The 27,310-nt window shown below is 53.9% G+C and overlaps 1 protein-coding gene across 2 annotated transcripts in view; it reads left to right on the top strand.

The window, feature by feature from the left end:
• POLR1A (RNA polymerase I subunit A) overlaps positions 1 to 26,434 on the top strand; it is a 70,512-nt gene extending 44,078 nt beyond the window's left edge. Inside the window, exons 17-34 of one of the 2 annotated variants that reach the window (XM_004742344.3) lie at positions 2,256 to 2,338; positions 2,455 to 2,613; positions 4,215 to 4,313; positions 5,361 to 5,513; positions 6,785 to 6,867; positions 9,198 to 9,363; positions 10,140 to 10,361; positions 11,245 to 11,459; positions 13,173 to 13,340; positions 14,194 to 14,329; positions 14,778 to 14,935; positions 19,486 to 19,612; positions 21,036 to 21,146; positions 21,922 to 22,221; positions 22,992 to 23,192; positions 24,339 to 24,456; positions 24,998 to 25,162; positions 25,485 to 26,434. In XM_004742344.3, the coding sequence (XP_004742401.1) occupies positions 2,256 to 2,338; positions 2,455 to 2,613; positions 4,215 to 4,313; positions 5,361 to 5,513; positions 6,785 to 6,867; positions 9,198 to 9,363; positions 10,140 to 10,361; positions 11,245 to 11,459; positions 13,173 to 13,340; positions 14,194 to 14,329; positions 14,778 to 14,935; positions 19,486 to 19,612; positions 21,036 to 21,146; positions 21,922 to 22,221; positions 22,992 to 23,192; positions 24,339 to 24,456; positions 24,998 to 25,162; positions 25,485 to 25,585 (2,765 nt within the window). In that variant the 3' untranslated portion in view covers positions 25,586 to 26,434. Of the gene's footprint in view, positions 1 to 2,255; positions 2,339 to 2,454; positions 2,614 to 4,214; positions 4,314 to 5,360; positions 5,514 to 6,784; positions 6,868 to 9,197; positions 9,364 to 10,139; positions 10,362 to 11,244; positions 11,460 to 13,172; positions 13,341 to 14,193; positions 14,330 to 14,777; positions 14,936 to 19,485; positions 19,613 to 21,035; positions 21,147 to 21,863; positions 22,222 to 22,991; positions 23,193 to 24,338; positions 24,457 to 24,997; positions 25,163 to 25,484 lie in introns of those variants that run through there. The other variant, XM_045079110.1, reaches the window with a different exon arrangement.
• The last annotated feature ends 876 nt before the right edge of the window (positions 26,435 to 27,310 follow it).

Below are 27,310 nucleotides of genomic sequence, written 5' to 3'. Positions count from 1 at the left end.
TTCCATTCTCCACCCCAGCCTCTATAGTTTTCTGTCCCTGAGACTGATTTTTCACACTCAAACCCATCTCCATTCTCTCCTGCGAGTGTGTTTCCAGAATGCCCTGGGCACTCTGTGCTCCACAAAGGGCCTTCCCTATTGTCAGAACTGCCTACACCTCCCCACATCGCAGGGGCGTCAGCACCGTCAGAAACACCATGTTGGGGTAGACCTGTTGGGACAATCCTAACCTAGGCAGAGGAGCTACATTCTCTCCTGGAAATGAGCATACACGATTTTATTTTATTTTATTTTTTAAAGATTTTATTTATTTAGTTGAGAGAGAAAGAGAGAGAGCATGAGAGGGGAGAAGGTCAGAGGGAGAAGCAGACTCTCCATGGAGCAGGGAGCCCAATGAGGGACTCAATCCCAGGAGTCTGGGATCATGACCTGAGCCGAAGGCAGTCACCCCTGAGCCAAAGGCAGTCACCCAACCAACTGAGCCACCCAGGTGCCTGAGCCACACCATTTTAGCAAGTTGGCCTTGAGAAAGATGGCAAGTGTGCTGTTACTTTCTGAGCCTTTCTGTGGTGTTCTGGGAGGAGCAGGGGACCTGCGGCATGTCAAGCTCGAGCCACAGCGAGTGCTGGAGTTGTCAGGTTCATAATACCGTAGTAGTGGGAGTAGGACTCCGCTTTGCAGACTTATGTGTGTGTGGACATGGTGGAAGTCCCCCCCGGGAGGCCCCTGGGCCTGCTTCAGCTGGAGCTCGTGCACTCGATGCAGTGGGGCCTGCTAATTACAGGATATAGGTAAACTGTGGAGAAAGAAAAATAAGTACAGACCAGAGAGCAGTTGAAAGTCCCCCAGCATTCAGTCATCAGAGATGACCATTCTCTTGATCTGTTGTTGTCTTTCTAGACCTGCCAGTATAAACACATTCAGGAAAAAGTGAGATCCTACCCTACACAGTTTGGTGATCTTTTCCTCCCCATTATGGAATATATTTATAAATGTTCTTTTGTAAATATCCTAATATAAGCCTACATGCTCAGCTATGGATTATTCTAGTGGTGTACTGGTACCACAGTTTATTTAACCAGTTCCTATAATTAAACATTTGGGCTGTCTCCTGGTTTTCACTTTATTGGGAAGAGGGCCCTTGAACAAACTATTTTAAAAATGAGAAGTCGAGGAAGTTGCCACACCCAGAGCATGAAAAGGACCACACCCAACAAACCCAGCCCTGCCTGCAGCTCTGCTTAGCACGTGGCGCAGGGAAAATCAGCCCTCGAGTGCCAAGGCCTTCCCGAGACCTCGAGATGGAGAAAGGGAGCGGGGCCAAACTGGACACAGCTCTGGGGAATGGGCGGCCAAGTGAAGTCACCTTTTCTTCAGCCTTTACAGCCAGGGGTCAGTGAAGTGACAGCAAGGCGACCGGGAGCCGACCCCATGGAAGAACCCACTTCTGTGATGACAGCTTCCTCACAAAGGGACTGTTTCTTTCCCTTCCTACTTGTACACGTTCTTTAGAGTCCCTCAGGCCTCCAGGATGTGGCATTGGGAATTCAGATGTTTTAGCTCAGCTTCTAAACAGTGCACCATTGATTTTCTTCCCATGCACATCTTGGCTGAGGAAGTTCTAGAGTCCAGCAGCACTCACACATATAGACCGGAAATAGTTGATTGGAGGGTGAAGTAGAAGGATGTCCTGCCCAAGGTGAGGACTTCCCTAGCCCTTTGGAGCCAGGAGGAAGGTTTAACTGCAATGACATTTGCAGGGTCTTGGGGCAGACCCTGCCATGGTGGTCCCTGTCACCCAGGCTCAGGTATGTGCCTGTGCCCGCGTGCCCTGTGACTTGTCACTTCTGGGAATCAAAACCAGACTGTTCCTTCCCTGTCTCTCTTCCTTCCCAGTTTTTCACCTGAAACCTCGTCTTCACCCCCAGCCCATTCATCCAGTGTGTGCTCATAGAGCTGCTGGCCGAGAGCGCAGGTTTGGGACATGGCCGTGGGTTTACTCACTGCCCACGTAACACAAGGCAGGTAGTTGAAGTCTGAGCCTTCGTTTGGTCATGTGTAAAACGGTAATTAGGATGCTCCGCCTGTGGGAAGCACTTCACAGCTGGTGACAGGCCCTCACTAGGGAGGTCGGTGTCCCCATTGCTGTCCCTATGCTGCCTTTGTTCATGGCAGTGCCCACCATGCTGCGACCTCACTGAGCTTACAACAGGTCGGTTTCAGTCCTACCCACGCTTTTCTGTCTCACTCCCCAGGCGTGGAAGACATTCTGGTGAAGCCAAAGGCAGATGCAAAGAGACACAGGGTCATTGAAGAGTCCACCCACTGCGGGCCACGGGTGAGGAGGGCCTGGGTGGCTACGGCCTGCGGTAGAGGGTTGGGGCTCCCATGGAACGAAACCCACGCCCTCCTCCCTTGGCTGCTGCCTCCGACCTGTGCCTTTTCTCCTTGTAGGCTGTCAGGGCTGCGTTAAACCTGCCAGAAGCTGCGTCATGTGATGAGGTCCGAGGGAAATGGCAGGATGCCCATCTGGGCAAAGACCAGAGGGATTTTAACATGATTGATCTGAAGTTCAAGGAGGAAGTGAACCATTACAGCAATGAGATTAACAAGGTTAGTCCAGCGAGTGTGTGCACTTATCGCCACTATTTTGAATGCTGGTTTTTAAAAAAATTACATTTTGATTCTCACTTGGGGCTCTCTGGAGTAATTGGGCTGTTTGACAGTTAACTAGGTGAGATGCGAGGTGAGATGTGTAGAATTCATTGTTTTGAAAAATCAAGGACTTTGTTCTCTTAACCAGTTAATGATGAGAGGGAATGCTTTGCACTTTTTCTCTCCAAATGTTTGGATTTGGGGGTGACTGCATCAAAGGGGAGTAAATAATTCCTCTGGGGCCACTATTTAGTGGAGGAGCCAAATGGAGGACCAAAAATACCACTGGTGCTTGCTATATAGGTGAGCCTGGGGTGGAGGTGTGGGTTCAAGTCCTGGCTCGGCGATGTACTTGCTGTGTGACTTTGGGCAAGTGATACAACCAGTGATACAACCAGTCTGTGCTTTTGTTTACTCACCAGGAGGTAGGGATATGAGGAGCACCTACCTCACAGGGTTGCTGAGAGGATTAAGGAGCTAATCTACACCACACTCTCGGCACGGTGGGAGCACTCTGGAAGTACTCTGGAGTCCCCTTCTGCTTTTTCCATCAAGCCAGGTCTTGGGCAACAGAGAAAGGAGAGGGAAGTCCCTGGACAGGCGAAGGCCACAGCCTGGGCTCTGCACTTTCCTGCCCCAGAGCTGCGGAAGAGGAGGGGGAAGGCAAGGCCAGTGCTCGACAAGAATCAGTGTTTGCCTCTTCACCGGCTCTCGATATCCCTTAGACTGCCAAGAACGAGACCTCTTGTCGTCCTTGAGAGGATTTCTTCAGAGGAGCCCTTCTAGCACCTCTCAGAGAACCAGGAGGCTCAGCTTCAGGGCTTGACTGAGAATGCTGGGACGTTGTCTCAGAAGCATCTCAAGATTGTTTCTTGTCCCTCCAGCTCCTCTCTTCCCACCACACGCACCACGCCCCCTCTTCCCCCCGCCCCCCCCCGAACACATACATCTCCTGTGTTGGTCCAGATCTCTGTATCCCTAGGCAGAGGCTGAAACAGACTTGGAGGCCCTGCCACCGGCTCCTCCAGCTCTACATAGAGGGCTTTGCCCATGTCTATGGGCCCTGGATCCAAGGCCAGGCTCCCGTGTGGTGCTCGGGCAGCGTGTTGGTAAATGTGAGTGTGACATGGACACTGGTCCTCGCTGCCAGGGGGGTGCGGGAATTGAGGCCATGTCTGCTGGGCAGATTCACAAGGATACACCTCAGGTTTTCTCTTGAACCCGCTGTTTTATAGGATCACAAACTGCATATGCTGGCCCCTCTGTTTCTCCCTTTTTGTCCCCATTGGCCCGTGATAAGAGCCTTGGGCTTGTTGGCGGAGGGGGTCAGCACAGTGCAGCATGTGGGGCCATCTCGTTAGACTTCTCTCCAGAGGTTCTAGCAAAAGGATTGTTGCCAAATGAGACTTCTTACCTTGAGTGGGACTCGACACTTATCTCTGGGTAAATAGTCTGAGTTTATTGCTTTCGCATCCTGGGTTTATCTTGTGATTTGGGATTACATTGGGGTTTCAGAAAGGCGTGAAGTCACTGACTTGCTGTGTTTATTTCCTCTGCAGGCGTGCATGCCATTTGGCCTGCACAGACAGTTCCCAGAGAACAATTTGCAGATGATGGTGCAGTCTGGAGCCAAAGGGTCGACTGTGAACACCATGCAGGTGTGGGCAAAGGCCGGCTGGCTGTTTTGCCAGAAGGGTGGGGTCATGGCAGGAGGCAATTTTCAGATTTCTTTCTGATTTTTTTTTTAAAGATTTTATTTATTTATTTGACAGACAGAGATCACAAATAGGCAGAGAGAGAGGGAAAGCAGGCTCCCTGCTGAGCAGAGAGCCTGATGCAGGGCTCGATCCCAAGACCCTGAAATCATGACTTGAGCCAAAGGCAAAGGCTTAACCCACTGAGCCACCCAGGCGCCCCTCTTTCCGATTTTTTTTTAAAAGGATCCACATTCTATATAAACCAGGACAAGTACTACAAAATACAAAAGCATACAGAAATTGGTACAGGAGGCAACCCCTGTTAACACCTCAACGTTATGAACAAGCACCAGGGCAGATGTGTGCGCGTGTGTGGTCAGTCCTCTCTGAGATCCTGTCGTGGTCTGCTTTTTTCATTTATCATTACATTATAGGCGTTGTCCTAGAGGTTTCTTGACCCCTGATCTGAGGTCCGTCACCTCCTCAGGTGGCTGTGTGTTCACAGATGTTAATAGTTCTTCTTAAAGTCCTGAGGACCTTGGTGAGTGTAGAGCGATAAAGGAATGGGCTTAAAAGGCTGAATGCCATCAGGAAGCCCCCTTGACTGAGGTGAAGTCCTCTCACCCCCATGAATATTAAGAGGTGCTTTTATTCCCTTTTGGCCTTAGAATTTAAGGATCACAATAAATTCCTTTTTCTTGCAGACCTCAGTTTCTCTATTAGGGCCTTTGGGACCCTTACAGGTAGAACGTGATGATTTTGAAATGTGGCTTCTTCTACCATTTACAAGTGACCCCAGACGTGTCAAATTTTGATCAGTCAACAAAACAAAAACACAGTTCTTTTCTTGAAACAAGAGCTCCTCTGGTTTGTGTGAAAATCCAGCATGGACTTCACAAACCAATTTCCACGCAGCCTTCCTTCCAGAGCAGGCCTTCCCTCCTTTGCTAGGACAAAGCTTTACACATGTGTGGATCTCAAGTTTGCTTTGGGCTTCCTTCCTTCCAGATCTCATGCCTGCTGGGCCAAATCGAATTGGAGGGTCGGAGACCCCCTTTAATGGCATCTGGCAAGTCACTGCCCTGCTTTGAGCCTTATGAGTTCACGCCCAGGGCCGGCGGTTTCGTCACTGGCAGATTCCTCACTGGCATCAAGCCTCCGGTATGTATTCTGGGTTTTCCTCGTGTCTCTTCTCATTGCCAGGCTCAATGGTAGGAGGCCCGTGACCTTTACCAACAACCTTGAGCAAGGACTATTGAGTAATAAATGTCGAGCCGTTTGTTGCTGACTCACTAGACCGTGTGGCCCCCGAGGACCCTGTATAGTCACCACTGTAACACCCGAGCTTTCGCGGGACCTGGCAATAGTGAGTGCTCAGTGTTTGCCAAGAAGTGGAGAGATGAGTCAGACCAATCCCAGCTCCACTTTTTCCTGCCATACCCTTCTCAAAACCATTTCTCACGTACTTGGAAGGCAGCCAGAGAAGGGGATGCCCCTCACCTGGGTACTCTCTGTTGCCAAAGAGAACATCACAGAGATTGGTTTCACGAATCCCCACCGTGGGGTTCCTCCCATGACTCCTTCACGGTGGGAAAATCCAGTAGCTGTGGCAAATGCCTGTTCTTTCTCGGTCAAAAACAGACTTCTCCCATTAGAGAAAGCTTTTCTCCTCGTATTTGTCAGAAATGGCTTTCTGGATGTTAGTACCTTTTGTGCCTTGATTGGTACATTAAGGTCAGACAACTAAGACCAGGTTGTGAACAGGACCAGCCCTTGGTTTCAAGGCCACCGACTGCTCCTTGTCAATCCCACATTGGCTGTGATCACCCATGGCTTCTGGCAGAGGATGGAGGAGAGAGGATCTAGACCAGAACTTCTTAAACTCTAGTCCCTAGTGAATCATGAAATCACCGTAACAGATAGTGACTGGCATTTCTTTGAGCAATAAAACAGAACGGGATGGTGAATAAAGCATCCAAGGGATGGGATAGTTTTATAAAGTTATCGTTTGGAGTTTTCTGTCTCTGTGCATGTGTGTATCTCTACATTTGCTGATGACTACTGCAAGGGTGTTTTTTGCACCCTTGGGTAGGTGAAAATGTCTGGAAAGCACCGTGCACCTCCAGTGACGCTGTGGGGAGAATTCAGGGATGTGGGTTGCATGGAAGAGTGACGAGGCCCTGGTAGCATTTCCACTTGGAAAGTAGGGTGCCTGGCTAGGGCTGGAATGCATGTGTGCAGGGAGAGCTCCTGGCTCCTGTACCCAGACTCCACCTTCCTTCCACTCTCAGGCAAGGGGAGACACAGGTGACCATGGGGGAGGGCAATGGTGGGCCCATCAGCTCCGGGGCTGCGGGAGCTCGGACATGGCTGCTTCCAGAAGCACCCTGCCCTCACTACCCCTCTGGGGCCCGGCCCTGCCTCTCCCACAGGAGTTCTTCTTCCACTGCATGGCTGGGCGAGAGGGGCTAGTGGACACCGCTGTGAAAACCAGCCGCTCCGGCTACCTCCAAAGGTAAAAAGCCCCTACTCTGTCACCTCTGTCATCTTGTGCGTTGTCACTGATAGTTCACTTACAGTCCCTTTGGATGAAAAAACTTTTTAAAGACCCCACCATGGGTGCCTGAGACAGAAAATGGTGGACATTCTTCCCCTTCTAACCGATCGATAGAGCATGAGCTTGGAGGTTTATGCAGAAGGTCCCTGTGTTCTGCAGGTGTGTCATTCTGCCCCCACCCCCCGCTTCCCCAGGGGAGGTTGTGGATCCGGGGAAAGGCCTGGAGCAGTGAGGAGCTTGTCGTCTGCCCTGGGAGGGCTCAGCATCCGGGACAGTGCAGAGAGGATTCCGGTCCCAGGGGCCTTGCCTGTGAGTCTGTAGTTAGTGTTACTGTCTCCCCAGATGCAGGTGTCACATTGGGGTTCCCCAGCCCAGACCTGCTTGTTTTCTCTCCTATGTGGGAGGAAAGGGAGTAAGTAGCCACTCTAACTGGCCCATTGGGCAGGTGGGAAGGAGTGATGCTTGAAGCCGAACAAGGCCTGACTCCAGAGTGGCCAGCGGAACAGGATGGCAGATGCCTGTGTGCCAGCCTCCCCTCTCTTGGAGTGCAGCCTGGGGAAGCTCTGGCTGTGGTTCTTCGTGAGCCCAGAGAGCCTGTGCGAGGAGAAGTGGTGGTAGGAAATGGAGGAGATGGCAACAAGAAATCCCCATGCCTCTCAGGCATGGTGTGAAGTCTTTTTCTCCGGGACCTTGGGTGACTGCCGCACAAGGAGGCGGAGCTCCTTTATCCTACCCTCAGAGGTTTCCTTGTGTGCTCCAGCCCTATCCTCCTGCTTTTGTGTCCCACAGTCCCCAACGCTGCATCCCATGCTTTGGTCCCCTTCCCCTTGACTCCCAAGGCTGCAGCCCACAGGGTTGGGCTAGGAAAGGGAAGGGCGGGTTTGGGGTGGGCAGCCCTGTGTGGCTGGTCAGTGGGAAGCCGGGGCACCTGGGTGAACTCCCCTCTCAGGAGCAGGGATCACGTGGCCACTTCCCTCCATAAGCAGGGTTTACACCCCACCTGCCATTTCTGTAATCTCTCAACAATACATGTGTAACGTAGGAAAAGCTAAGAAACAAATGATCTAGTAAGTCTGGGTTTGGGGGATCCCTGTGTGAGGCAGGAGTCCCTGAGGCCAATTAAATGCAGTGGGGGAAGGAGGAGGATGTATGGAATCCCTCTTGGAACGGAAGGGTGGCATCCACTGTGGGGAGGGGCACGAGCCTCCCCAGGATCCACCTGCCTGTGGGGGCTTGGGGCAGAGGTCACATGCAGTGCTTCAGACAGGATGGACTGGAGGGGGCCAGCTCGGCTGTGGTGGAGACTCCCAGCCAGACGTCGGAAGGCTGTCCCCCAAGAGTGCGATGGAAAGGAAGAAGCAGGTGGGGCAAAGACAGAGCGATGGGCTGAAACACAGGAAGATGAGGCAGGGGGCGGCAGACAGACCTGGCTGAGTCTGCAGGCCTGAGTGATAGCACCAGGGCACGTTGGACAAAGAGGAGAGAGAAAATGGGTGGCAGGGGCTGTCGGCAGCAGGATATTCAAGGAGCCGCATCTAGTGGACCTTTAAAGACAAGGCCGTGCAGCCTTGCAGGGCCATAGCTGGTACAGAGAGCGGGAGCCCTGGGGTAAGGAGCAGAGGGCACAGCCTGCCCTCCGGCATTTTCAGCACCAGCCTTGCCAGGCCTGGTGCTGGGTGCCAAGAAGATGGTGGTGACTAACACTGAGGTCTGTGCTTGGAGCTTGGGGGAGCAGTGATTACTAGAAAAACCTCCTGATAAGATGGCTGAAGAGTCTGAGGCAGAATGACCAGAAGTAAGCTAAGCAGCCAGCACCAGGTAGCAGGGAGAGAGGTTGAGGGAGACGGCCGACCGCTGAGAACATTGGAAAAGGGGCGCCAGGTTACAGTGAGCACATCAGCATTTCGTTCCCAATGTCCCCTTTGTTCCCCTGGCCAATTCTGGACTAACCATGCTGCGGAAGCAGTGGACAGGGTGGCATCCCTCCTGCCTTACCTGCCTTGTGGACCTAAAGATACTGGTCCTTGGGGAGTGCTACGCTGCAGGGCAGTGAAAGGCAGGCAGCGGTCCCAGCTGCTGGGGCTGGACATTGGAGCCAGGGCCAAGGAGTGGCAGCCAGGCTCTCAGTCACGTGGCTGCAGCTTCCTCCTCCCAGAGAACCACGAGGAAGCACAGACCCTGTCCCGGAGCTGCCGTACCTCAGAACATGGAATGTGAGAGCCTGGCTCGGCTGCCTGCAGAGCAGCAGTCTCCATTTCCGTCGTCTGCCACCCCTGGCCTCCACACAGGTGCATCATCAAGCACTTGGAGGGGCTGGTGGTCCAGTATGATCTGACCGTGCGTGACAGTGATGGCAGCGTGGTCCAGTTCCTGTACGGGGAGGACGGCCTGGATATCCCCAAGACGCAGTTCCTGCAGCCCAAGCAGTTCCCCTTCCTCGCCAGCAACTACGAGGTAGTAGGCCTGGCCCCAGTGGTGGGGCCCTGGGCTTCATGGTGAGCCTTGCACCCTGAGCTTTGCCACGCGGTGAGGGCGGCTATTGCAAGGCAGGGTGGGGAAAGGTTAGAAAGCACCGTTCGATGCTTTGAAGTGCTCGACGTTTTCATACCCGCTCTGGATCCTTCATCACAAGATGGCAGAGAGCACTCGTGCTTCTGGCTTCCGGGGCCACTTGCCAGGTGCTGGGCCCTAAGCTACAGTGTGCTGTGAACACTGTCCGCTTTTATCTGCACCACGGCCTGGGGGAGTAGGTGTTCTTCTGTGTTTGTGCAGCCAAAGCTGTGGGTGGCAGGGCATGAGAACCAGTTGGTGCGAGGCAGAGCCTATGTTTGCTTGCAGGCCTAGCTGACACCCGGGCTGGGAGCGGTTGCATACAGTACCTTACCGCCTCAGAAATGCCCACCCCCAGCGACTGAGTGGTCACCCCATTTTGCAGTCCGGCGCCAAAGCTGTCATGACCATGGCCAGGCAGCAGATGGCAGAGTTGAAGGTCGTGGTCCTGCACTGGCTCCTTCCCATCCTGGCGCCTGTCCCAAAGCTTTGGCCTTCACTTTCTCTCCTCGTTTCTCCCTAGAAACCCCCCCACCTGGCTTCTGGAGTGAGGGCAGCGAGGGCCCTGGTCAGCAGTGGGTGCTCAGCCCCACTGAGGGTCATCGTGAGGGCCCCCACACAGACCATCGTGGTCCTGTGAAGTTGTGTGATGTGGATCTCGTGTGTGTGTTTTTGTTTAGGTGATAATGAAATCGAAGCATCTCCAGGAGGTTTTATCCCGAGCAGATCCCCAGAAAGCTCTCCGTCACTTCAGAGCCATCAAAAAATGGCAAAGCAAACATCCCAACACCCTGCTGAGAAAAGGCGCCTTCTTGAGTTATTCACAGAAAATTCAAGCAGCTGTGAAAGCCTTGAACCTTGAGGGTGGGAACCAGAATGGCCGCAGCCTTGGGACTCACCAGGTGACTTGGGGGTGATTGTGTCCTCAGTGTGTGGAGCGTGTAGGCCTCAGTCAGGGGTTGAGGAAACAGGGTAGTTTCCTAATAGTGGGTGTCATAGTATAATCTGGCTGTATTCACTGTTAGGAAACAAAATGAAACAAATTCCTCAAATAGGAACTTAAGGAGGGGAGTTCACAAGGGTGTGGCGGGGTTTGGGGAAATTGACTGGGGCTGGTAACCTGGGTCCTCGGCTACCCCAGGTGGGCAGAAACAGGAAGAGCACCCGCCAGGAATGGAGAGGGTGGCTGTAGGGTGGGATGAGGGGGCGGTAGGGAGGCACAGCCTACTCAGAGGTTTCTTAGAGAGAGCAGGGCATAAATGCCCAGCTTCACTGTTCTCCGATCTTTCCCTCTGCTGCTGGGGTGTCCCAGTCAGCAAACCAAGCTGGCAGCCAGGAGGCAGGGAGAACGTTTTGCAGCAGTTGCTGTGGGATAGCCTTGGGGTATCGAGTGTGTGAAAGCCCAGATGAGGGACAGACAGGTCCTGGTTGGCCTAGGAATGTCTTGGCTTTGCCTTTCACCCTAACATTATCAATGATAGTTCCCCATTCTACTCAGAAAGAATGACAGTTTGGATGCTAACTTTCACGGTCATCCGATCACCCTGCCCTTGTTTGAATGGCCAGGATAAAGGGCTCAGAGAGTCATGGTCAGGCAGCATGTGCTGGGAAGCCCCCGGTCCTCCGTGTTGAGACGGATTTCTCATTGCCATCTGGTTCTGTCTCCTTCCCCTGCTCCTGTTTGGAGCCCGTGCCTATGATCATCCTTATCCTGCTGGATGTCCCAGGGAGACAAACCCATTCCTGGTTTCCTCCCATGTGGCTGAGGCCTATACTTCCTTTCAGATCTTGAAGATGTGGAATGAGTTAGATGAGCAGAGTCGGAGAAAATACCAGAAGAAGGCAGCTCCTTGTCCTGACCCCAGTCTGGCTGTCTGGCGCCCAGACATCTACTTTGCATCAGTGTCAGAAACATTTGAAAAGAAGATGGATGACTACAGCGTTGAGTGGGCATCTCAAGCAGAGAAGAGTTATGAGAAATCAGAGCTTTCTCTTGACAGGTAATGATGTTGACTTGTTACAGGGCATGTGCTGAGGGAGACTCAGCCTCCCAGGCCCTTCCTTACCCACTCCAGAAGGGAGGGCAGCCTCCTGGGTTTGAGCCTCCAGCAGAAGGGAGGGAAGTGAAACAAAAAGGGAACGTTGCAGGCCCAAAGGGCTCCAGGACAGGAAAGAGCAGGGAGGTAGGAGTGGATACGCCACCTGGCCCAAGACAGGAAAATGCTCGGCCACATGGGAGCTTGCGGAAATGACCTCTCTCGAGCTCGGTCTGGTGGTCATGACTAACTAAGAGGCAGGGAGTCTGCTCCCCATTCAGCAGCTTCTGACTGACCCAAGGCAAATCATTCATGGCCCTGTGACACCATGGCTCAGCCTTTCCTGAGGGGTTCATGTGAGGACTCCGGTGTTCCTCTGAGCTTTGGATTCTGAAGTCTTAAGCAAGAAGGACCACATGCAGTCCTCAACTTGGACTTGTTCACCAATAAACAAAAAGTAGGAAAATCCTGTGGTCTGGATGGGTGGGAAGCCAGCCATGTACTAGCACCAAGCCACACTAGACTAAAACATCACAAGTGCCCCCAAGGAAGGCATGCTCTGGGTTTGAATTGGAGCAGTCCCCTACTCCAGGGATCTCACTCAGCTCACTAAGCCTGGCCTGCAGAGCTGGAAGACCTCCAAAGTATGGGCCCGGCCTGGCTGCTCGTCCTGCACCCTGTGAGATTTTTGGGGTCCAGGAGGGGGACTGCAGACGGAAGGTCGGAATCAGTCAAGGCAAATGCGTGAGTGGAGGAACCGGAGGGGAGGAAGAGACTCTGTCTTTGCCCCTTAACATGGTTCCTCTAGTCAGGCCTCAGAGAGGCCCAGATAGAATAAATCATGCTGGGATCTCACAGAGGCTGGCAGGGCTTTCCCTGTAACCAAGACCCTGATGCCCCGCCGCCTTCACCTGGCTCCTTGCAGCTCCGGGCACTGGCCACTGACCTTCAGAAGGATCGCTGGTGCTGCAGCAAGAGTGGGGAGAGGTCAGCTCTGGGGAGCATCCCTTGGGTTCGCAGGCCGAGGTGGGGAGCCAGTTCTGCTCAGTCACTCTCACAGGGGACCTCTTAACAAGCAGCAAGCTCAGGGTGAAGTTCCACATATAGTGCAGCATTCCCATGGCTGTTCCAAAAGAGCCAGCTTTCACAGGAAAAACGGTTCGTAGATCACAAAGCTGCATAGTGTGCACGTTTCCCAGGGGGCCTGCAGCTGTTTGCACCAATTAAGAAAACAGACACCTCCCCTTTCCTCCCTGACCCCGTATCCCCATAATTGCTTAGTGAGCCTCTTTCTCGTTTGCACAGTGGGAGGTGGGCAAAGAAGAATTAGAGGAAAATATGAATAGCAGGCTCAGAAATTCTCACTGCCCGGGGGGCTCGCGGTGGCTGGGGCAGAGTGGGTGCGTGCCGTCCTCAGGGCAGATATGCATAGTCTGTGCGGGGACATCTAGAGCTTCAGTCCCCCAGCTGGGATCTGTACTGTGTCATTTAGGTCATCCCAGGGTCAGTAGTGGGATTTTAAGGATTAGCAGGATTTGCTTAGGAAAAACAAGCCCAGAAAGAAGGACAGCTCATAGCGCCTTGCGGCCTGGTCTTGGGTGGCGTTGACAGCTCCTGACAGACAGGTGGTGTCTGCACTCCTAACCCATGCCACCCCCCTCCCCTGCCCCATTTCAGGTTGAGGACCCTGCTGCAGCTGAAGTGGCAGCGCTCGCTGTGTGACCCGGGTGAGGCCGTGGGCCTGCTGGCCGCCCAGAGCATTGGGGAGCCCTCCACGCAGATGACCCTGAACACTTTCCACTTTGCGGGCAGAGGCGAGATGAACGTTACCCTGGGCATTCCGAGGTGCGAGGCTGCAGGGGTGCATAGGGTGGTGGGGTCTGTCCTAAGCCCACTCCTGGAGAGGAAGTCATTTGAGAGGGTGGAAGGGAGAGAAACAGGCATCTCATCAAAAATGGGGATTAGGGTCAGACTTGCTGGAGCCCAGCTGGTTTTTCTGGCTGGATCTGTGCCCAGGCCTCTTAGAATCTCTCTGTATCCCTCTGCCAACTGCTGTATCAGCTACCTGGGATGTTTGTGAAGTCATACTCCTTGGGTCAGGACTCAGGAACAGAGGTTATGAACAAGCCCCATGCACCTGGTTGGCCACCTAGACTGTGGCCTACAGTGGCCCTTCCAGCAACTATGCTCACCTACAGCAGCATGATGGCCACTGGGCAAGAGGAAGGCATGGGAGACCCACCTGCATTTAGCACCTGGCTCTTCCACTTTCTAGCAGAGAGACAGCTTCCCTACCCTAAGGTCCTCGATCTGTGGAAGGGAGGAGGCCAGAGCCCACCATGCCGGTGGGCCGTGCGGGCTGACAGAGCTCACAGGCAAGGCCAGGAGCATCATGGTGCCTACACCTGGGAGGAGCACTGCAGGTGCTAGTTACCCATCCCTGCATCTCTCGCTCTGTAAGTTCTTAGCTTCCCATGTGGGCCCAGCATAGCTGACAGGAAACAAGAGTCACACTAGCTTGTCCTAAACTGACGTGCACGGGGCCAGAGCTGGGACTCTCTGATCCAGCATATTTCCTTGCAAGATCCCCAGGCTTCTCAGACCCCAGAAGAGCTCGAACATCTTGAGAAGAAAGGCCTTGCACAAATAGGTAATCCAGGCACCTCTTGTGATGAGATGTGCCCTTGTTCTGTGACAGGTTGAGGGAGATCCTCATGGTGGCGAGTGCCAACATCAAGACGCCCATGATGAGCGTGCCCGTGTTCAACACCAAGAAAGCCCTGAAGAGAGTGAAAAGCCTGAAGAAGCAGCTCACCAGAGTGTGCTTAGGGGAGGTAACTGTCTCTGGGATCCAGCTGGCCCCGTGGTGGAGGCACTTGCCTGCTTCATCTGTGAAGAATAGAATTTGCTGACTGTTCAGGCTCTGGGTTCAGACTCCCATAAATGAGGGAGCTTTCTCTGCCAGGTGCCGAGCAGGGTAAATAATCATCAGTTCTGTAGCATTATTGAGTGCCTTCAAAATGCTCCTGCCATAGCTAACCAGCCCCGCCAGAGCCCGCTGCCTGCAGACTTAGGCCATCTCTGCCAGTGACCTACCAGCTGTGGGCCTCTGTCCACAGTGAGTCACAGTGGCAGAGCTCAGTGGGGTTTCTCCGGGGGCTGGGAGTTTGGCCCGTGGCCCCTGCTCCTATTCCTTTAAACCCCTGAGTTCCTAAAACCAACTTGTCCCGCACAGTCCCCTGGGACTCAGGCAAGCTGGGTTCTCTGTCCGTCTGGTTCAAGGTGTTGGAGAAAATTGATGTCCAGGAGTCGTTCTGTGTCGGAGACAAACACGACAAGTTTCAGGTGTACCGGCTGCGGTTTCACTTCCTGCCGCATGCGTACTACCAGCAGGAGAAGTGCCTGAGACCCGAGGACATCCTGCACTTCATGGAAACTAGGTGAGGACTCTGGCTGCATTTATGGCCTGGCTCTGTCCGGGGCCTTGAGTGCTCCGGGCCACAGGCCTCCTGGAGATTGGGTGCATTTGTCTAAATGGGTCGTTCAAGGGCAGTGTTGGGGGAAACAGCAGGTCCTGCAGCCCAGATTGGAAACCTCCCTCTGGGTCTGGCTTGTGGGTGTGACTACACTCACCACACGCCACTCCCTGAGACATTTCTTCACTCTGGTTGACGAGACTTTTTTTTCGGGTTTGGAGGCTTTAAGATGTGGAAGGACGTGTACTGGAAGAAGAAGGGAGCCCCAGGGGCACAGCCGTGCTGCTGTGAGGGCGGACCAGCTCCTGGGGGTGATCTTTGGCAAAACATTCCAGGCTGCTCTGTGTGGTTCCGAATACGTTTATATTCTATTTCATAACAGGCAGTATGCCGACGGTGTGCTGCTTTTAAACCCCAATTCTATACCTGGGGTTCCCGGCAGCTTCTTCCAGAGAAGCTCTGGTTCCCTTCTGGTAGGGAGAATGAACGTCCTTCTCTCAAGTGCATGTTCCTGCTGGGTATTTGAAAAGCACAGGCGACCACGCGGAGTACACAGGGTAGGGTGCTGGGCGTGCTGGGGCTGGGGTGAGCCAGGAAGAGCCAGGGAAGCACTTGCGCCTCGTCAGCTGACCCTAGATCATGCTGCGGACTTAGAGGCTGCAGGGCCCAGCAGGGAGCAGGCCAGTGAAGCAGGCCAGGAGGCCCCCAGCACACTGGAGAGTACAGAACCTGTCTTGCAGACAGGAGTGTGAGTCAAGGCGGCCAGATCTTCTGATCCAAAAAGAAGGAATCCTCTCTTCCCCTCTCCTGTTGTTTTCTGTCTCTGGCTATTTGGTCACTTACTTTTGCTTTTATAAATGAGAAAAGTCTCCTAATTTTTAAATACCAGCAACTAATTGGTCCATTTTCAGAAACTTGGTAAGGTTCAGACAGATCCCATCTGTCAGCAGGATTCTGTCAAAGGCACCAACCACTGCCTCTAATCTAGACCAGCACTTGGGCCTTCCCGGAGCCTCGCTGAAATGGAGACCCACCGGGGCAGCCTAGAGTCAGAGTGCACTGCGCCCCCTCACCCCACCAGCCTTCCCTGGGTGATGCCCGTTCACAGATGAGTCACAGGTGCAACATGGCCAGGAGACAGCAAGCGCTCTGCCCTTGGCCCTCTTTTTCCTCTCGCCTGGAAATTTGGGCTGGCTTCAGGCCAGCCCTCTGAACATGTGGTGGTCGGGATGGTGGGTGTTATGGCAGGTGAGCCTGCATGGAAACCCATCCCCTTGGAAAGGGACCCCAGCCAGGCATCTCCTGCCCCAGTTTACGTGAGTCTGGGTGAAGTCATTGCTGGGGTTTGGAGAACATGTGCACTGCCATCCGCCTGGGTGGAGAAGGTTCCTTTTACCAGGCAGACCCACTGCTCTCGTGATGCTGGGCCATGTCGCAGGAGACGCGTCTCCAGCCTGCCGGATCATTAATTAATGTGGGGGAGCATAGCTCCCAAGAGCGCCGCATGTGTGTGCCGTCCAGGTGGCCCTTCTCTGAGAAATGGGACTTAGGATCACGTGGCCTCCCGAGAATTACCCAGAGCGGGTGGAGTTGGATGGTCTGCCCCGTTTCTCTTCACCTAGGGCTTTTGCCTGCCAGGCAGGTAGGTGGGTGTGAGGCATGTACCAGGCTGTGCTTAGAGTTCTTTTTACTTACATTATCTCAGGGATTTGAAAAATCCATCACTTTAAAAAAAAAAAAAATGTTTTCTTAATGAGGAACAGCCCTGGCTTCTTCCCAGAAGTGAAGTACTTTTTCAGCTCCTGGAGTTTGTATTTGCTGGTGCACTTGAGAAGCTGTGATAAACAAAGCCACCGGCAGTAGGTCTTGTGGAGCTACTCTGCAACTCCAGCACAAGAGAAGGAGCAGTGCGTGAGCAGGGTGTGGTTTGGACCATCCAGGACAGCCTTGGGCGGCACAGCGGCCACACTAAGGCCTCTCGCAGACCACAAGGAAATGTCCGTGTGCTCCCAAGAGTGACAAACCCGCCCCTTCCTTCTTCCCGACCCTCCCCCACCTCCTTCACTTCCTTTTCTCTCTCTTCTCCCCTTCCCTTTTCTTGTCCCAACAACAGATCATGAGACTCTTTTGACAGTAGATTGGAGAAGAAAACAAAAACAAACACAGAGGCACATCCCTAGATGGAGACGCATAAGTCTTGATGGTTCTCTAAGTATTTGTACCAGCATCTGTCACTTGGGATGTTAGTGTCTGTCTCTGGAAGGGGGGCCCTGGCTGGTGAAGTAGAAGGAGCACCCAGCTAGGAGTCGGGTGGTAAGTTCTGGCCGCCCGTCCCCGGCCGTGAGACGACCAAGCTGGTGGTGTGCAGTTACAGCTCCTATGAACCCGACTTCACAAGCAGCAGGTGGTGGGGCTGTTGCCAGGCACTCTTGGAGACAGCCAGGGGTCATATTCTCTGTTTGCAATTATTTATGTGGGATGGGAGGTTTCCCTGCAGCCTATCCCTGCTGTTCCCTTTCAGTTGCCACATTTTGACAAACAGCGAGACCTGCACAGAGTGGCCGCTGTGGGCCTTTGGCTCCCTTGCTCTTGGCAGAATCACAGAAGGGCAAAGTGTGTGCGTCCTCAGGAGGATTCTGGCACACTGGTAACCTGTCTGCCACTTACTGGTCAGGGTTCATTCTGCTTCCTCACCTTCTGTCGTGTTCTCCCACGGTTTTGTTCGCTGAAAGAAGCAGGCCAGGCAGAAGGGATTCCCAGTGAGGGGGGTGAGGGGAGGTCTCCTTGGGGACTTCCTCTGCACTCAGATCCAGGCTTGGGGGTTGGGTGCAGCTCCAGCAGGTGGAGAAGTGGCTGGGGAAATTGCTGGCAGAGGATGCACTGGGGGTGGTGGGAACAGATGGCTTTGTGGGGGTGGGAGCCAATTGTGGAAGGCAGGAGGCAAGGAGACTTGGAGGGGTGACACAGCCAGCCACAAAGCTGCTGGCCTGGAGATTCTGGGGAGTCAGAGTAGCAGCCCCGAAGCAGTGGGAGGAGATGAGCAGCTCCTGTTGTGGGGAGGGAGGCAGCAGGCCTGGGCCTTCCCCATCCCTGTCAGTCCCGTTTCCTCTCCTCATTGTGCAATAGGCTCCGGTTGGGATAGGAATGTCCCACTATACAGATGAGATCAAGACCTTCCTCCCCAGTCTCTGAATGCAGATTTGAACCAGAGCCTGGTCTTCTAGAAACCTTTCTTTGACCCCCTCTTCTCGGTTGGATTGTGTCTTCTCAAGTCAAGCCTGGCCTTCCCTCGTCTGGCCCCTTGTCCCCATCCCCAGCACTCGGTGACCAGGCTCTTCTCTGGATTGGAGGGCCAGGAGACTTTTTTCTGCCAAAGGTGGAAACCTCAGCAAAACCATGCACAAGTTTAAAAAGTTAAAAAATATATATGTATATAAAACGAAGAAGAAGAACAGTTGTCTTTTGCTGTTAATAAGCCAAACAGTAAATATTTGACCTGCCTACTTCTGTATTTTCTGTATTTTCATCCTTGATTTACTCTCAGGGCACATGATACACACATTATAGGCACTGAGACAGTACAGGCTGGCTGGCTGGCTGGCTAAGGGATCTGATACTTAATATAATTAAAAGCAATCCATTTTGGCATGCTGTTCTGGCCTGAAGAAGACAGGCAAGAGATTATGTGAAAAAAGAAGCAGGGGTGGGGGGCGGGTTGAGGCCTTAAGGGAGCTTAAAAATAGAAAAGTCAGAAGGAAGAGGGGAGAGGCCAGGAAAGGCTCCCCCAGGCCCTGCTATAAGCTGGTTCCTTTAAATTGGTTTGGTTCCAACCTGTCAACATGATTTATGGCCACAAAATAAGTCCTCATTGCCTTCAAAACTCTGATAAACTCTTGCACATCTTAGTTTTCCCATCAAATTGCCGCGTCTCCCGCCCCAAGGAGACAGAGGTGTCAGGCCTAAGCTGTACCGCTTTCTGGAGAAAGTAAGAACAGTCTGGGGAACAGTCCGGGCCCTGGCCCAGACCCCCAGTCCTGCCATAGAGTCTGCTGTCCTCATCAGACACCGGCCCCAGCCACACTTGCACCTTCCACTTACGGACCACCCACTCAGCCAGGCTTGTGACGGTTCTCAGACAGGGGTCAGGTCTAAGCCTTCAGACAAGACTGCACAGCACAGATTCCTACACACATTTTACAGATGAGGGACTTCAAGTTCCGGCGACTGTCTGGGCTGAAAGGCACACACCCAGGGAGTGGCAGGACGTGTGTTCTGAACCGTGTTCTGAACCGGCCCGAGGGCCAGGGCCGTGGAGCAGTGTTTTCTCTAATGAGCTCTCTGCCCTTAAGCAGCAGCAGGAGGAGGGAAAGTAAGCCGAGAGGAGATGCTGTATCTCTCTCTCACGTGTAAATCCCTGGCGTGGCCTTAGATGGCTGTGAGACCCTCGGACAGAACTTCCTACCCCTGCAAGGAGGTGTATTGAATGGGCCCACACGGGTTTCTTCTCATTTTAGGTTCTTTAAAATTCTGATGGAATCCCTCAGAAAGAAGAATAATAAAGCCTCCGCTTTCAGAACCGTTAACACTCGGAGAGCCACCCAGCGGGATCTCGACAACGCTGGGGAGTCAGAGAGGAGTCGGGTGAGTGAGTCCCCAGCACAGGGGAGGGTCCCAGGCCTGGGAAGCCCATATGGGTGGCCACTGCCTTCGTCTTCTCTCCTGGGAAGACTCGGGGGTGGTTTTCTGTACTCCTCAAACCCCTCTCTGGTTTCGGCTCCTCTTTCCATGTACTGTTTGATTTATCTGCTGTGCTGACAGAGCCACAGTGGGGGCCAGTCTCATTGGCCTTAGGTGAGGCCCCAGGGTCATCCATCTGAGTATTCTCAGGGGCCCCTGTAAGTGATTTTTATCCCGAGGATAGGCTCAAAGTGTCGGTACCTACTGGGCTTTCCAATTCTTTTCCTGGTTTCCTGGGCTCTGCCTTTAACTTCCCTGGACCAGGTAAAGTGGGGACCACAGAGGAGTGGCAGGGAAGTTGGGCTACAGGAATAAAAAAGGAAGGAGCCAGAGAGAAGCCACTGGAGACAGAAGAGTGCAGGACTGATGATACATCATCTGCCAGGAGCCCCTGGGGCGGGGTGGGGCAGGTTCCCCAGCGTCACCTGAGCCCACAGCAGCTTTCGCTACATGGCAGTGACTGTGCCACTGCAGTCAGCCTGGCTTGTGGGGATGGGGCCCTCTGAGAAGACTCAGTGCTGCCCCCGCCTTGCTCTGTGATCTCAGCGGTGTCAGCTCCTGTCTCTCAGCTCACCCCTACAATGAGGGACTGGCCGAGAACAGAGAGAATGCTCTGCCTCTGGCCCGGCAGGTCTCCCAGGTGGGGAATCAGAGCACAGAGGGGCATGGATGGTCTTTGAAAGGCTGCATAGTCTATCCTTGATTGGATTATTTGTTCTTTGGGTGTTGAGTTTCATAAGCTCTTTATAGATTTTGGATACTAGTCCTTTATCTGAGATGTCGTTTGCAAATATCTTCTCCCATTTTGTCAGTTGTCTTTTGGTTGTGTTGCTCAGTCTATCCTTAAGGCAATCAGAAGACTATGAGAAATAAGGAGCCAAGGTCAGAAGGTATAAATGTCTGGTTTTTAAAATACTGGACAGTCCGCCAAGCCAGTCCTCTATCTTCATCTCCATTTGGAACAGTATTTTATAACTTACTCTTGTAATGACTTAGAAAGCCTTGTTACTTTTCTGACATTATTTTAAAATGCAGGATTTTGCAAGCAGTACATGTGAAAACGATGCTTAAAGAGAAGGAGGCAGGGAGTATAGGGCCGGCCCAGAGCAGGGGACTGTGTGGATGAGTTGGCCAGGAGGAAGGGTGGGTAGAGGAGTGGTTGGGAGGGCGGCAGGTGGGGGTGAAGGGAATGGATGGTGAGATATGCAGGCAGGTGGGTGGCTGGGTGGGCGAGTGAGCAGAAAAGAAGATGGATGGGTAGGTGGACGGATTCACCAGGCACTGGGTATTGGAACCCATCTTTTCCCTCCTTGTCCCCAAACCTCAGGGAGAACAGGAAGGTGATGAGGAAGAGGAGGGCCCCATTGTGGATGCTGAAGCTGACGAGGGAGACGCCGATGCTTCTGATGCCAAACGCAAGGAGAAGCAAGAAGAGGAGGTGAGGGGACTGGCCATGGTGAAAGGGCTGTGCACACATCCCTTCTCTGTCACACCTGCCAGATAATCGCTTGCCACATAAGGCCCCACTTTTGTTATCATGCTGGAACCCATTACAAACCTTGAAGCAAATCTGGCCTGCCCAGCACCTGTCTCCACAAAGAAGATAAAGTTCACAGGACAGGAATTGGGCAAGGACTGCCCTTTGACTCTGGATCTAATCAGAGTCAGGGACTAGAGGCTTTTGCAAGGAGGTGAGGTCAGGCTGCCTCTTGTTTTTCTAATGAAAATATATGAAAACCAGTCTTGTGGGGGCGCCTGAGTGGCTCAGTTGGTTAAGCTTCTGACTCTTGGTTTCAGCTCCGGGGGCAGTGTGCTCGACATCCTCTCCCTCCCTCTGCTCCTCTGACTGCTTGCGTTTGTACTTACTGTTCTCTCTTTTTTTCTCTCTCTCTCTCAAACAAATAAATTTTAAAAACAAAACAAAAAAAAACCCACCTCATGACTGCTCCTAGGACCAAGGGCAGGTTAGAGGGGCTGAGGAAATGGACAGGCGAGAGATCGAGCTCGAGGAGGGTGGAAGGTGCTGGGAGTTGGGACTGTCCCTTCCCGACACTGGCAGGGGAGGGACAGGACAGAGGAGAAGGCAGCCCAGGCCTGTGGAGTAGAAACATGGGTGTGGCCAAATAAGGCCTCTGCCAGGGTGCTTGTTCCACAGGCAAAGTCTGGACAGATGCGGGACCCTGTGACACAGACTGTGCCCTGTGCCCTGCCAGGTCGATTATGAGAGCGAGGAAGAGGAGGTCGAGGAGGATAATGATGATGAGGACGTGCGGGAGGAAGGGCACAACTCTGCGAACGGTGCTCACGAGGCCCAGGAGCAGGATGAAGAGGTGGGCTCAGGCCTCGAGGAGGACTCACCTGCTTCCGCCCCCCTCAGCCGGCCCCGGAAATCTGCCCACCGCAGGGAGCCCCAGGGAGCCGAGGCTGTGGAGCGCCGGGTGCGGGCCGTGCGTGAGGCCCACTCGTTCATAGAGGACTACGAGTACGACACTGAGGAGAGCCTGTGGTGCCAGGTCAGTGCCGCGCGCGACCCTGGCAGAGCCCCGACGAGGGGCCTGCTGCCCAGCTCCTCCAAGCCCACCGGGGGTCATGTGGGGATCCCACATCCCCGACTCTCCACCTTTGACTCAAATCCCCTATAGGCCAGTTCTCTCAGTCTTCTAGGACAGTGTGTATATGTGAGTCCGGTGGGCCAGGCCTTGTGGGTACTTGTAAACACCTGCTGTCCTTCCGTCTTCAGCACCACCCGTTAGTGTACAGAGCTGTGGAGGCCGGCAGGAGTGTGCTAGCTCCTCACACCCACGGTCTCTGGAAGCCGACCGCTCTGGAAGCGGTCTCTGGGCTCTCTGAAAGGCTGGCTGGTCAGAACGCCTACACAGCCACACGCGCACTGATGTTTTTGTTCTCCGCTTTGATGCAGTCCAGTGGTTTGCAAATGGCAAGGTGGATAAAAGTCGCTGAGCAGGTTCCCCATACCAGACAGTTGTGATGCTTTGTGGTGGTGATCAAAAGGCTCTCGAGGGTGCTGTTGAGCAGATAACGATTATCAGCAGCAGTTGTGAAGGTGTGACCTTTGTGTGGGTGACTGCAGATGGCTGCACTGCGTGGTCCGTTTGCCACCCAGTGTTGGCGTGTGCTGACCCAGCCTCCCCAAGGTGTTGGCTGAACAGGCTTTGAAGGTGTCAGCTTCTGGGGACTGGGGAACCAGTTGGGGGGGCCTCTGCCTCCTTCCCGGGGCTAAGGCTGGCCCCCTCCCCTGACACAAACCGCCCGCCTCTTGCAGGTGACAGTGAAGCTCCCTCTGATGAAGATTAACTTTGACATGAGCTCCCTGGTCATGTCCCTGGCCCAGAATGCCGTCGTCTACGCGACCAAGGGCATCACAAGGTGTCTCCTGAATGAAACCACCAACAAGAAGAATGAGAAAGAGCTTGTGTTAAACACAGAAGGAATCAATCTGCCGGAGCTGTTCAAGTACTCGGAGGTATGTGTCCCCTCTCCATATGGTCTGCTCGCTGAGAACGAGGTCTGCACGCTCTCTCAGAGCCTGGCCACTGGGGGGTGAGGCCCCAGCCACTGTCCCCAGGCCTTCTTCTTGGGATCCATCGTATGCATGAGCCTCGTTGGGACTTGTAGTATAGAAACCTGTTTAACGTTATCTAACCTAAGGTTTCTCAAACCACTGTAGCTATACATTTTTTTTCCTTGAAATTAAAACTTCCCCAAAGTCAATTTGTTAGAAATAGTTGCTGAGTGACCGGCTGGGAGCTGCTCCTTTCATCTGGCAAAGAAGGCCCTAGGAGCAGAGGTGGCCCAGACCAGCCGCCCAGTAAGTTTTGTCCCACCTGCTGTTGCTGCTTTATTCTCCCACTTCACTATGTCTCTCAGAACCTTTTGAGATGCTCTCAACCCCTGGGCACAAGAGTTTCCCCAGAGAATACTGTAGCCCACTCTCCCAGGTCTGCACCCAGCTGACAAAGCTCTTCCTTCCTGGAACACTGCTCCCACAACAGCTGCCTTGCAAAGGCCCCTGCTGCCCCTGAGACGGGCAGGGTGGGCTTGTGCCTCCTGGGAGTCAGCCCCCAGCAGGTGAACTCTATTGTGATCGTGGGGTTTGTTTAAACAAGACTAAGGTCTCCACCAGGTCCAGGATCACCTGCCATGTTTTGGGCCCCCTCGGGGCCCCCAGCATAGCTTAGCTGGAGCCTCAAGCCCCCTGACAAAGCCTAGCTTTCCCCCACGTTGCTGCCCCACTGCTGCCCCTCGTGCCCTGGAGAGGGATTTCAGTGTCTGCTGGAGAACTTCCCTCATATACCAAAAGAAGTCTAAACCCTAGGAAACACATCTATCTATCATATAAACAAGGAAATATCTTTCTTCCTATTGACCTGAAGCAGGTACCAAGTTATCTCTGGGCTGTGGTGGTGACAGCAAGACAAATCTTAGGGCCTGGCCACCCATAGCTCTACCTGCACTGTCCCCCTTCACTAATCCCGGGCCACCACTCGATCATCTCGTCGTCAGCCGTGGTTCACTACCAGACAAGGAGTGAGCTTCGTCAGGGTGGGACATGCCAATGGAAGGGAGCAGAAGGCCAGGCCCTCCCACTCAGCCCCACCTTCTTATCTAGGTTCTGGACTTGCGCCGCCTCTATTCCAATGACATCCACGCGATGGCCAGCACCTATGGCATTGAGGCTGCACTGCGGGTGATCGAGAAGGAGATCAGGGACGTGTTTGCTGTGTATGGTGAGAGGGGCCACGGGGAGTGCTAAGAAGGTCCCAGTGTAGCGGGCCAGCTCTGTAGGGAGCCAAAATGTAGGTGCAGTGAGCATGTGACCTGTGAGTGACCCTGACCATGACCTGGGAGAACAGGTTTCGGTCCCATCACTGAGGGCTTCCCCCCTACCACTGCCATCCCCTCAACTTCTCATCTGGCCTCTGAGGAAGCTCTTGCCTGATGACGTGGTCCCAGCCTGCCTTCAAGGTTTGGGCTCCCAAGTGAAACAATGGTGTTATGTTCTCCGTGTCCTGCAAGTCTGGAGTCTGTGTCCTGGGCTCGTGGTTAAAGATGGAGGGTGGGCTGCACTGATAGTGGCCAGGGATGAGGGTGGACTGCCCCACTGAGGTTGGGGGCTAAGTAGCCGACTGAATCGTAGATGACTGACCTGGAAGTGGAGCCAAGGGGGTCTGACATCTGAGCCTGTGCGCTGGCTCGTGTCAGGTGACGCCGTCCCAACTGTTCCCCTGTCATTGCATAATCCTTCCGCTGTTGCTGCCAATGTGACAGGCATTGCCATTGATCCCCGCCATCTTTCCCTGGTCGCCGACTATATGTGCTTCGAGGGCGTTTACAAGCCATTGAATCGCTTTGGGATCCGTTCAAACTCCTCCCCTCTGCAGCAGATGACGTTTGAAACCAGCTTCCAGTTCCTGAAGCAGGCCACCTTGATGGGTCAGTGCATGGACAGGTGCCCTGGGCTTTCCCTCTCCTAAGTCTGCTCTGTCCCTGTTCTACATGCCTTTCACACAAGTGAGATCTTGGAATCTCACTGGGAAGCAGCTGGGGAGGGTGGGCGGTAGATGGGAAAGCTACCTCTGCCCTTTTGAAGGAAAGGGAGAAGGGCCTTCCTCTCTGCAAAGCAGTGCTACCTCATGTAACCTCATCGGCCTCCAGGACTCAGGGCCTCCTCCTGGCCTCCGAGATGCCCCGTCTGTCTCCTTACCTACCCCAACTTCTCCATCAACCACCTAACAAGAGCTCTTGTGTCTCCCAGGATCGCACGATGAGCTGAGGTCCCCTTCTGCCTGCCTCGTCGTCGGGAAAGTCGTCAAGGGCGGGACAGGCCTGTTTGAGCTCAAGCAGCCCCTGAGATAGTGGCTGCCACGTACCATCTGCCCAGCCTGGAGGACAGCCAGGAGGACGTGGGCGAGGGCCCGGCCTGCCCGTCCCCTGAGAGGCCTGGGAAAGCAGAATCCAAGGTGGTTCTGAGTGGCTGTGCAGGGCACAGCAGCGACACTGGGCATCTGTGAAAGCAGCTGGCCTCTGGGCTGGACCAGCTTCCACTAGACAGTGGCAGCGTTCCTTGGCCTTCCCTGTCTTGGGATATGAGCAAGGTTCACCGAATCCTGATTTCCTCTCAGGTGGCCAGCCCTTTCCCTGTGGGGCACAGAAGCAGGGAGGTGATGTCCTGTTGCTGTGGGCCGCTGGTGACTGCAGGCAGGACTCCTGGGTACAGGAGCTCTCGGGAAGGGACCTGGAGCTGTGGCCTCACGGCCTCTTCCAGCTACACCAGTTCCTGGGGTCAGAGTTCCCACAGAGTCTCCACCCAGGACTCTTTGCCCAGGCCCAGTCCTTGCCTCAACCCACCCAACTTCTGTGCCTGGTGCAGGACCCCAGCAGCTCAGCCCCACATGTGGAGCCCTAAGTCGCCAGTCGGGCTGTTGAACAAATTGCCTGGCTTATCTTCCGCAGCTCTGCTGTCGACATGGTGGCCGCAACCCTGTCTGCAGGCCCTGCAGCGTCTGGGCCGTCCAGCCTCCCTTGACCTCTGGCGCCACAGCAGGGGACCCTGGCATGAACAGAAAATCAGAGGACTTGTACAAACGCTTTGTAAAACCAGAGGCCATTTCTATTTTTGTCTAATGTTATTCCCACTCAGGCTGAGTAATAAACATCACTGGAACTAGCTATTGGGAGGGGAAAAAAGAAACTAAAAAGACTTCAGTTTTTGTTTTTTTTCCCTTGGTTTGTGGTTTCTCCATTTCTCATCTGCGAGCCCAGGACTGTGATTTCTCAGTACAGCCCTGTATTTGGTCCCTTCTGTTCCTGTCAGAGGATGTGGGGGAGAGCTCACCCCTGCAGCCTCCGCCTGTGACCCCCACCAGTCCCTGCTTCATCCCCTTTCCTGAGTCAGCTTCTGCCCCCGTGGCCAGGGGAGTAGAAGCCAGTGGCAAGGTCCCCCATGTGTGTTGGGTGGGAAGGGAGGCCTTACTTGGGGAGAATGACCACGCTACTCCCTCCAGACACATGACCGGTCCACACGAGGCCTCCTGTGTCCACGCTGGGGAAAGCAGCAGCAACAGCTGACTAGGGCTTGGGTACAAAGGAGTAGGCACAGCTTCTGAGGGGCCCAGAAAGAAGGGTCACAGAGGAATCCCGTGCCACAGGTTAAGCTGTGTGTGCTTGGGGTAGTGGGCCAATTTATGGCTCTGTAGCTTCCACTCCCACTAGAATTGTGGGAGAGGGTTCCTCAGGAGATCATAAGATAGCCCGCCGGACAAAGGAGCACATGGTTGCTTGGCCCCCACGGCTCGGCATAAGTGGGTAAGTTCCTTGGCTCAGCTGCATTCAGATGTGGCAGGTACGAAGGGGAAGGAACAAGGCTGGAGCAGAAACGGTGTGGACACTGCACACTGAAGTAGATTCTTGACCTATGTTGGGAGGTGAGGCGATGACCCGCTGCCCTTCTACCCGATCCATCCGTGCGTTTCCCGGCACCTCTGTTTTCCATGTGTTTCTGCCCCGGGATATCCGTGCTTTGTAAGCAGGCATTGCAGAGCTTGCTGGTCACGGCAGGCCAGGATTCTGCGGGCTCCCCTT

Source organism: Mustela putorius, unplaced genomic scaffold (genome assembly GCF_011764305.1).
Source record: "Mustela putorius furo isolate JIRA1106 unplaced genomic scaffold, ASM1176430v1.1 tig00000281_pilon_pilon_pilon, whole genome shotgun sequence".
In the NCBI taxonomy this organism is placed as follows: Eukaryota; Metazoa; Chordata; class Mammalia; order Carnivora; family Mustelidae; genus Mustela; species Mustela putorius.
This window is presented reverse-complemented; position numbering and strand designations above follow the sequence as displayed.